This window comes from Vitis riparia, chromosome 17 (assembly GCF_004353265.1).
Source record: "Vitis riparia cultivar Riparia Gloire de Montpellier isolate 1030 chromosome 17, EGFV_Vit.rip_1.0, whole genome shotgun sequence".
Classification (NCBI taxonomy): Eukaryota; Viridiplantae; Streptophyta; class Magnoliopsida; order Vitales; family Vitaceae; genus Vitis; species Vitis riparia.
Genome location: NC_048447.1, coordinates 16,239,034 through 16,250,097, shown reverse-complemented (window position 1 = coordinate 16,250,097; position 11,064 = coordinate 16,239,034). Strand labels below are relative to the sequence as shown.

Sequence of the window (11,064 nt, the reverse complement as noted above, 5' to 3'; positions counted from 1 at the left end):
AACTACATATGCCACAAAACTATATTGTTTGACTCAGACTCTGCGATTGCAACTCCACCTACAATTGTGGTACCTAACAGTTTATAAATATATCATGCTAGTTTCTGTCGTTTCATCACTATCATAGCACATTTGCTCACCTTCATTACTCCACTTGTAGACTTGTAACTAAACCCGTTACAGTCTAAAGTTCCCAAAGAAATCAAATTCTTCCTTAAATCAAGTACATGTCTAACATCACACAACGTTCTAACAACACTATCAAACATTTTAATTCTGATATTCCATATTCCAACAACTTTACATGAAGCATCATTACCCATCAGAACAGAACCAGAATTTACCGACCTATATGTGTTAAACCAATCTTTATTGGGTGTCATATGATAAGAGCATGTTGAGTCCAGGATCCAAGAATCTGTAAGATGATCTGAACTGGATGAAACTGACAACATATCACCATCACCACTCTTTGAGTCTTCTTCTACCACTACATTCGCAGACTTTGATGAACCTTCTTTATTTTTGGATACCAAGCCCCTTTTCTTTTTCTTTGGACAATCTCGTTTCATGTGCCCCTTTTTTCGCACTTATAACATCGTATGCCCTTTCTCTTCCTGGATTTAGATCGAGATTCATTGTTGCTCGATTCACTCTAGAACTTGTTTATCCCAAGTTCCTGATTACTCTTTGCCACAAGACCTTCACCATGATGAGAACTCTCATCATTGGATTTCTTCCTCTTGTTGAATCCTAAAAGAACATTTGTGATCTCCTCCAAATCAAGAGTTTATTTTCCCCACATCAGAGTTGTAACCAGATTTTCATACGTAGAAGAAGCAGGAAGCGAATTCAGTAACATCAACGTCTTGTCTTCGTATTCGAACTTCACATCAATTCGCTTCAAATCACTAATGATCTTATTGAACACATTGATATGTTGGCTTAGATCTGAACCCTCTGTCATCTTAAGACCATACAGTTTCTTCTTAAGATACAATTTGTTCGTCAACGACTTAGACATATACCGACTTTCCAATTTCAACCAGATTGCCGCCAATGATTCCTTATCCATGACATGGTACATCACGTCATCAACCAAACAAAGCCTAATTGTTGTCACAGCCCTCGCTTTCAAATCCTTTTCATCCATGTCATTCATTCTTTCTAGTTGCTTTCCGTATAACACCTTTACCATACCATGTTGCACTAACAGATCTTTAATCCTCCTCTGTCATAGGCTAAAATTCCCAGATCCATCGAACTTAACCACATCGAACTTTGCAGAAGAAATCCCAGACATCGATCACAACCTCGCTTTGATACCAATTGTTGAAATCCGTGCAATGATTAATGCCGAAAAATAGAAAAACGAGAAAGAAGAATATGAAGATTTAACGCGATTCGGTTAATTGCCTACGTCCACGGGAACAAGGAAAAAGGATTTTCACTATGTATAAAATTAGGGTTACATAAAAAGGGTATTTATACTAACCCTTATAAATGAAATTTTAAAAATACCCTCCAACCTATCATTCGCCAAGCCTAAATGGCAAATGTCGTCACTTTGCTCCAGCATTTGCCCATTTTTCTCTATATGTCTTTCACTCAAATATGAGCCACATACTACAACAAGGTTATTAATATTGAGTTGCACCATGTGATGAGAATATAGGAATAGTAGAAGCAAAAAAAAGAAGAAATCGATACCAAGGCAACTGTTCTTTATGTGTTTTGTATAGTTGCCACCCAACCATCTTTAATCTTGTGCTACATAAGCCACTTAGTCTTTCTTGAGATCGAAGAAAGGGAGACATAGAATTATCAGTTGCTCCAATTCCTAACCAGTGTTCCCCAACATTGATAGATAAGATATGAGCATTATGGATAGTAATATTCTTCACGCATCTTAAACCTCCTGCATGCATGGCAAAGAAAATACTCATTATTGATGTGATATGTTGATTCCATTCAGTCAAAATTCCTAAAAACTCATACCAACTCCTAACAACACTGAAGAAAACACATTCATTTATTTAGTCAATCATAAAAGCAAATATAAGATTTATAACTGGACTTGATATCTAATAGAAGCCAACTTTAGAGCCGTTTAACACTATATTTCTATAAATGAGTCTCAACATGTCTTTCCATGAGGTTAACACCATCTTCGTCTACTGAAGGCTAAAACCTAATCATTACCTGGAAACAAAAGACTGCCTTATATTACAAGGATCATTAAGAATGGGTAGCATTCATTCACTGAAATGATCATCAAGCATAATAGAAAAATAAAAACTACTCTAACAAGATGATCAGGGAGATTTTTAATTAGGTTCATATTGGTGGAGGGATTTCAAAATTTAAGGGTTCTGGTTTTTATCTAGCTCAGACTAAATGTCATGTATGCAATAATCCAATAAATGAGCACAAAAACCATATTAAAAGAGTCCCAAGTCATCATGGATGAAAAAGACATCAACATTACATGACCTAATGATTCAAACCATCACAAACCTCTTCCTGAAAATCAAGTGTAAAGTTTCTATCCTCCATAGGGTGATCAGCAAACATGGATTTTTTAAATTTTAAAAAATTGCATATTTAAGAGATGAGCTGGGACAACACAGCCACAAGAAATGTGAAAATTCCGTACTCCTTAACCTATAGAGGGCTTTGATGTGCAGTAGCACAGAAGAATAGGCCACCTTTTTGGGAAGTTATATTAATTGTCTGGTCAAGAAATATTAAAAAATTGTAACATGTTTCCCTAAGGATCAAAGCATCCTTAATAATCAAATAAATGGAAAGAAATGCATTTTTGGTTAAATCCTTAAGATCATCTTACACAGCTCACAGGCAAACATGGGTTTACACCCCTCTTCATTTTCCTAAAATCGAAGCAGCCCATCAGTTGAACTTGAAAAGAAGGATATCCTTATTCAGACACTATTTATAAAATTGCTCACATTAGCACCAGGGATAAATCTGCCACTGAACAGAAATGTCTTTGAAGTGCCAAAGTAAAAAAGATGAAAGACTACAGAAAAATGTAAAAGACAAGGTGTTAACCTGTTATTATTCCTCTGTCTGACATCAAATACTCAACACATAAAATTGGACCAACATGGCAAGCTAGAACATCATCACATGTACCTCGTGAAACAGAACACATTCTTGCTATCTAATCATCACTACCAGTAATAACAGTATATCTGACCATTCTTATTGACCTACATGATTGACATTAAACACACGACTCTCCTAAACATGTTAATGAACTTAAAGAAGAATTATGTGCTCTTTTAGCTCACCGGATCCATTTTGTATGTGTTGAGAAGGTCAATGACATCTGGCTTTTCATTGACAAAATATTCAGCCATTCATTAACAAATATATTGTATTAGTTGCATATTTGATTATGTCTTTTATACTTAGATTACCAAGAATAGATTAGTGTGATTGTAGGAAATCTCTTGTATAAAGCTTCGTCTCATAATTCAATATATTCATTCAAAAAGGAAGATATTTTTTTCCCCTTCTTTTACATGGTATCGGAGCTGGGAATGAGACCCTAGCTCTCTGTTTTTTTCTTTTTGCTTTTTTTTTTTTTATCGTTGTTTCTTATTATCATGGCAAATGAGCAACATTCGAATAAAGGCAAGCTTGATACTATCAATCCATATTTTCTTCACCATTCCGATCATCCAGGAATGATGCTTGTTTCCAAGCCTCTCAATGGGGATAATTATTCGACATGGTGTAGAGCCATGATGATTTCTTTGAATGCCAAATCCAAGTTAGGTTTCCTAGACGAGACCACCACTATGTCGTCTGCCACAACCAAACCAGATGACTATGCTTCGTGGAAAAAATACAATGATATGGTCCTCTCTTGGATTCTTAATTCACTCACACAGGATCTTGCAGACAATGTCATTTTTTCAACCACCGCTCAGGAGGTATGGGAAGACCTTCGAGATCGTTTTTCTCAAAGCAAAGTCCCTTATATTTTTTAGATTGAGAGAGACATTGCTTGTCTTGCTCAAGATCAAATGACTGTTGGGGCTTATTACACAAGGCTAAAAAAATTATGGGATGAACTAGGATCCTATAATGACACCATTTGCTCTTGTGGGGTGGATCATAAGAGATGCAAATTGATGTAATTTCTCATAGGACCTAATGAGTCCTACAGTGCAATCCGAGAACAGATTCTATTGATGAATCCATTACCTGATGTTGCCAAGGCTTACTCTTCCATTGTACAAGAAGAGAAGCAGCGAAGCCTAAGGGCTACATGTGAGACAACAGAGACTCAATCATGGTTGTTCAACATGGATAAGGTTCTTTTGCTCATTCCAACTTGTCTAATCAAAAACCTTTGCATTGCTCTTATTGTGACTGTGACCATCATGTGCGAGAAACATGCTGGAAGTTGAATGGGTACCCGCTAAGACACCCTAAACATGCATCAAACAAGTCCAATCAAATAAGCACTCATTTTAAGCCCAACAATAGCCATCAGCCTTCAGTGAACAATGTCAATAAGGGTTCAAGGATGTAAGAAATGTCATTGGTGACAAATGGGCTCTTTGATTTGCAAATTCAACAAATCTTATCCATCATGCAAGGTAAAGAAACAACACAATCTACCAATTCTAAAGCTGATGTTGTTGGTACTTCTTCAGGTTTGTTACAAATATTGTTGCGCCTTCATCAATTAATTATCAACAATGGTTGCGCATCCATTAATTAATTATCAATAGTGGTGCAACAGACCACATTACCTCATCTCTAACTTTGCTTGTCAACAGTAGTAAGAACACCCGTTTGCCACTAGTTGCTATGCCAAGTGGAGAACAGGCTCCGATAACATCCATTGGAAATCTACCTTTGAATTCCAATATTACTTTAAAAAATGTGCTTGGTATGCCATCTTTCAAGGTGGATTTAATGTTTGTGAGTCACGTTACTAGAGGTCTCAATTGTTCAATAATCTTCTTCCATCATTGGTGTATTTTACAAGACTTGATGACGAGGACAACCATTGGTTTGGGTGAACAACGAGACGGAATTTATTACTTAGTTGCATTGGCATCAAGGAATCCAAAACCTCAAACTCCATCCACAGCAGCTACTTCTTATTGTTCACCCAGTCCTCAGGTCACCTCCTCCATCGCTTTGTGGCATCGCCGATTAGGGCATTTGTCTTCCTCTAGATTACATTTTATGGAAAAATATTTGTTAAGTTTCCATTTCCAGTCTAATAATGCTTGTGATGTTTGTGTCCTTGCAAAACAAAGTCGACTTCTATTTTCTGTTATTTCAATTTCGTCTGTTAGACCTTTTGAATTAATTCATTGTGACATTTGGGTCCCCCATAAAATTGCCTCTCTTTTGGGTGCAAATTATTATTTGACTATTGTGGATGATTGTTCTATATTCACATGGGTATTTTTTATGCATCACAAAAGTGAAACACAACATTTACTTGTCAATTTTTTTTTCATTTGTCCAAACACAATTCCATGTTTCTATAGCCAACATTCGAGTTGATAATGATGGAGAATTTTTCTCTATGCAGGAATTTTTTAAACAAAAAGGGACCACTTATCAACATTCTTGTGTTTATACCCCTCAACAAAATGGGGTTGTAGAGCGCAAGCATTGCCATATTCTTGAGACAACTTGAGTTTTTCTTCGTTTTCAAGCCCACCTTCCTTTACATTTTTAGGCAGAATGTGTTTCTACTATTGTTCATATCATTAATTGTTTGCCCACACCACTCCTTTCTCGTCAAACTCCTTTTGAGCGACTCTATGGAAAACTTCCTTCTTATTCCCACCTTCAAGTTTTTGGGTGCCTAGCATAGGCTACTGATGTGCATCCCCATAAATTCGCTCCTTGATCCAAACGTTGAATTTTTCTTGGCTATCCAACTGGTCAAAAAGCTTACAACCTCTATGACCTTGCCATCCATAAAATGTTCACTAGTCTTGATGTTGTTTTTCATGAAACGATTTTTCCCTATGAGTCCATTTCATCCATTTCCTCAAATTCAGGCCTTGTGGTTCCTCTTTCTATATCCAATTCCTCACCACCAAAACCAGTTTCTCCTTGTCCAACAACCCACAACACCGACTCCAATTTTGTCTCCGCCATCACCTACTAGTCCTCCTCACAAACCCATTTTACGTCGTTCTCAACAACCTCATCACCCTCCCACGGCTTTATGTGATTATGTCTGCAACTAAGTGACGTCTCCCAACCATTTTTCGCCTTTGTCATCAAGTCCACAAAAAGGTATGTGATATCCCATTTGCCATTTTGTCTTTTATCATTGTTACTCACCACAACATCGCTCCTTTATTGCTATTGTTAGTCAAGATATTGAGCCTACATCTTATACCAAAGCGGCTTCTCATCCCCATTGGCAAGAAGTAATGCAATTTGAATTGGCCACTTTAAACACGAACCACACTTGGTCCCTCACTTTTCTTCCTCCTAGTAAGAAGCCTATTGGTTGTCGCTAGGTTTATAAAATCAAACGGCACTCAGATGGCACTATTGAGCGTTTCAAAGCTTGTTTGGTTGCAAAAGGTTACACACAATTGGAAGGTTTAGATAATAATGATACTTTTTCTCCCACTGCATAAATGATTACTATTCGTTGTTTATTGGCTTTAGCAGCTACCCAAAATTGGTCTCTTCACCAACTTGATGTCAACAATGCATTTCTTCATGGTAATCCCCATGAAGAAATTTATATGATTCCACCTCCTGGTCTTCAGCGATAAGGGGAGAATCAAGTGTGTCACCTTCATAAGTCATTGTATGGTTTAAAGCTGGCTTCTGGACAACAGTTTGCCAAGTTCTCTATAGTTATCCAAGTTGCTAGAGTCACTCAATCCAAAGCATATTACTCGTTATTCACATGTCGGAAAGACAAATCTTTTACAGCTTTGTTAATATATGTTGATGACATTCTTATTACGAGTAATAATGTCAATGTGATATTAGCTCTCAAGCAATTTGTTCATAGTCATTTTCGGATTAAAGATTTGGGTGATTTGAAGTATTGAAGTTTCTCGGTCAAAGAAAGGTATTTCCATCTCACAACAAAAATATGTTTTGGAAATTTTAAAAAATTGTGGATTTTTTGGTGCTAAACCTGTGAGCTTTCCCATGGAACAAAACATAAAGCTCTCATATTCAAGTGAATTGCTTAAAGATCCATCTCAGTATAGAAACCTTGTTGGATGCTTAATTTATTTGACTATTACCCAGCCAGATATCACCTATTCAGTTCATATGTTAAGTAGATTCATGCATGTACCACGCAAACCACGCATGGAAGCTATCTTACGTGTGTTGCATTATTTGCAAAGTAGTTCAAGACAAGGTCTATTTTTCTCTTCTCATAATGATTTATCTTTGTGAACTTTTTCTAATTTGGATTGGGCTGGTTGTCCAGTATCTCGTAGATCCACTATAGGTTATTGTGTTTTTCTAGGATATTCTCTTATTTCCTAGCGGACAAAGAAGCAGAAAATCGTATCTCTCTCCTCAACAGAAGCCGAATATAGAGCCATGACAGGTGCATGTTGTGAATTATCCTGGTTGTGCTTGTTATTGACATATTTGAGAATATTGCATCCGAAGCCAGCATTGTTGTATTGTGATAACACAATCGCATTACATATAGTAGTCAATCCTATTTTCCATGAAAGAACCAGACATATAGAGATGGATTGTCATTTTATTCATGACAAAATACAAGATGGTTCAATTGTAACCAAACATGTTGCTTCAACAAATCAACTTGCAAATGTATTCACCAAGCCATTGGGAAAGGAAGCTTTCTCAATTATGATGCGCAAGTTGAAAGTTCTTGACATTCACTCTCCAACTTGAGGGAGAGTGTTGAGAAGGTCAATGACATCTGGATTTTCATTGACAAAATATCCAACCATTCATTAACAAATATATTGTATTAGTTGTATATTTGATTAATTGCCTTTTATACTTAGACTACCAATAATAGATTAGCGTGATTGTAGGAAATCTCTTGTATAAAGCTACGTGACTCAATATATTCATTCAAAAAGGAAGATATTCTTTTCCCTTTCTTTTATAGTATGCCCTAAAAGCTTGTGCATCTGCTGACCGGCACGAATGTCCCAAATGTTTGCAACCCTGATAATGCAAGAAGTCACCAGGTTAGTAGAGCTAACAAATTAAAAGTGCAATTTATATTTATTGCAGTGACCATGGTCCAAAATTATAATTTCAATTCACATACGCATCTCTACCACCAGCAGCCAAGATTCCTGTTGAGTCATCATACTCCATGCAAAGAACTGCACTCGAGCAACGACCAACAGTTGCCACACACGTATCAGTTCTCACATCCCACATCTTCACAGTTCCATCATGGGCAGCAGTAAGGACACGTTCTCCTGACAGCATACGCACACAGCTGACCTGCAATGATAGATATCAGGGATTGATTCTTCAACTCTCTAAAAATAAAACCTTTCACCAAGATTAAATCTAGATATTGGACCCAAAAATGATTCTATTTACATACAAAGAAGAAAAAACCTTCCACAAGAAGAACCACATACATTTTTTCCTGTTTAATTTCATTTTCTGAACTAAAGAACATGAAAAAAGCATTAGTGGTAATCTGTAAGCATGTCATGTGAAAGAATTTGGGGATGAAGTTTTTTACAGTGAGACTTGTGTTTCATCTCCTACTTATATGTTTCAGCACATGCCAAAAAGAAAGGATGCTACATGTATGGATCAAAGAAGAGATAACAATGATAAAGGGGGCTAATCACTAAAAATCTCACTCTCTAGACAATAAAATTTTATGTCCCTCCCTCTCTTTCTCCAAATATAAACCTTTATTGTTTAGAGTGCTTTGTGCATTATCAAAGGGATGAAGCTTTGGCAACTCAAACCTGTCCATCATGACCTTTTAGCTCTTCTAGAAGTTGAGATGTTTGTTTATCCCATACAATAACAGACTGATCATCAGATCCTGATACCACTTTCCCACGATCAGAACTTATTGCACGGACAGTCCTATGTAGAGATCCAAAAGCGAAAGGAAAATCAGTAATTTAATGTAAAGACAAATACTTAAATCATAGTAGCCAAAAAAAAAAGAGGAAGGAAAGGAACAAAAACCAGTTGGAAAAAAGGAATCAGCAAAAATTAAAGAATATGGGTTGTGGAGTAAATACTTTGTATGTCCTTTCAAAGTTGCCCTAAGTTCAGAACCACGAAGAGTAGGATCCCAGATCTTCACCTGCACAGTTATGGAAAAAAAAATGATAACCACCATGCTTTTCTATTCCAGTGCTGCAGTTTAATGCTTTATAGAATTTATGTATTGATCATTGGAAGTTTGAAAATGAACAACCAGACAGAATGAGAATAAGTGTTTTGAAGCATATACACAACAAATTGGCACTTGGCAGCTGACCTTTTAAAAAGGCTAAGGAAAAAGAAAAAAAAAAACAAATAAGCCCAATTATATCATTGAAAACATCAAGTTACTCAAAAATCTTTTCCAAGATATATTTTAGTGTAGTTAGTCACATTCAGGTGTGATAGACATTACCATGATTACTTTTTCACAGAGGTAAACAATGAAATTGGCTGAGAAAGAGGAAGTCATTTGACTGAGTACCAACTGCAGGTGGGAGTCCCATGACTGGACCCACTAACCACAACTCACAGTCAAACTACCAACAACCATGTTTAATTTTCATGCATTGAAATTTTTTGGTGCAAATAACCAATCAAATACACAATTTTACCAAGCAGTCAGTGCTTCCACTGATAAAGAAACTTGCATCTTCACGATCACCCACAAGATCCCACACCTCTCTTCTTGTTACACAATGTAATGCAGTAACAGCACCACTATGACCTCTAAGCATGCGAACACTGGTCTGAATTTTCTTTTGACCAAAAGAGGATAGATCTTGTTTGCAAGGAGATCCATTCTCTTACGTAGATGATTTAATTATACATTTATGTATTTAAGTTGAAATATTTGTCTAAAAGATGGCTTAATGATTGAAAAGTTGTTGCATCTATTTTAAAAATTATTATATTTAATAAATTAATTGATTTCTAAAACCTAAATTAATTTAATTATTCAATTTTGAATTACAATATGTGCATAAGATAAATTTAAATTTAAATCAAGATCAAATGGAAATCATAAATCAAAATGATTCAATGGTTTTTCAAGCCACTTGATTTTTGCACAGTTTTAGTTGGTTCTAGGATAAAGCTAGATCATCTTTATGCGGCCGTAATAACTTTGAACATAGTTTCTAGGCCAACATCAAATTCAAAACATATAGAATCTTAATCTTACTTCTTAATCCAACATTTATCTCTACGTACTAACATCAAATCTCAAACATATCAACTCTTGGATCCTACTGCAAACGTGAATCATGTTTTGCTTTTGTTTTTTTTTGTTTTTTTTTGGTTTTTTGGACATGTACAAATGGCTACTCATGGCCAGCATTGCCTGAAGCGTCTCAATCGTATCATCTACATATTTGATTTATTGGAGGATGCCTAGCCGGCAATGGGATCCACCCTATTCTTTCGTGACCAGGTTGCATGTACCACTACAAACGGACGATGATAAGGAAAAAGGTGGGCAGATCTACAGACAAAGTAGAAAACGGGTTGATCATTTTATATCAGGAATTTTATTTTTATATATATATATATATATGTAGTTTTATGAATTTTTTATAAAATATTTACAAAAATTAATAATTGTAAAAGTATTTTCAATTATATGACAAATATTTTGATCTAAGTCATGATTGAAACATTTTTTTTTTTATGATAATTTATATGGTATTAAATAGAAAATAGTCTCTTACGTAGATGATTTAATTATACATTTATGTATTTCAATTGAAATATTTGTCTAAAAATGGCTTAATGATTGAAAAGTTGTTGCATCTATTTTAAGTATTATTATATTTAATAAATTAATTTCTAAAACCTAAATTA

The 11,064-nt window shown here is 35.6% G+C and overlaps 1 protein-coding gene across 1 annotated transcript; it reads right to left on the bottom strand.

Moving 5' to 3' along the window:
* Positions 1–8,099: 8,099 nt before the first annotated feature.
* On the bottom strand, positions 8,100–9,813 carry LOC117904157 (DENN domain and WD repeat-containing protein SCD1-like). Its single transcript, XM_034816671.1, has 4 exons — positions 9,258–9,813; positions 8,973–9,096; positions 8,306–8,487; positions 8,100–8,199 (listed from the first exon to the last, which is right to left on the bottom strand). Exons 1-4 carry the CDS (start codon positions 9,356–9,358, stop codon positions 8,100–8,102), a joined length of 507 nt encoding a protein of 168 aa, XP_034672562.1. The 5' UTR covers positions 9,359–9,813.
* Between the last annotated feature and the right edge of the window lie 1,251 nt (positions 9,814–11,064).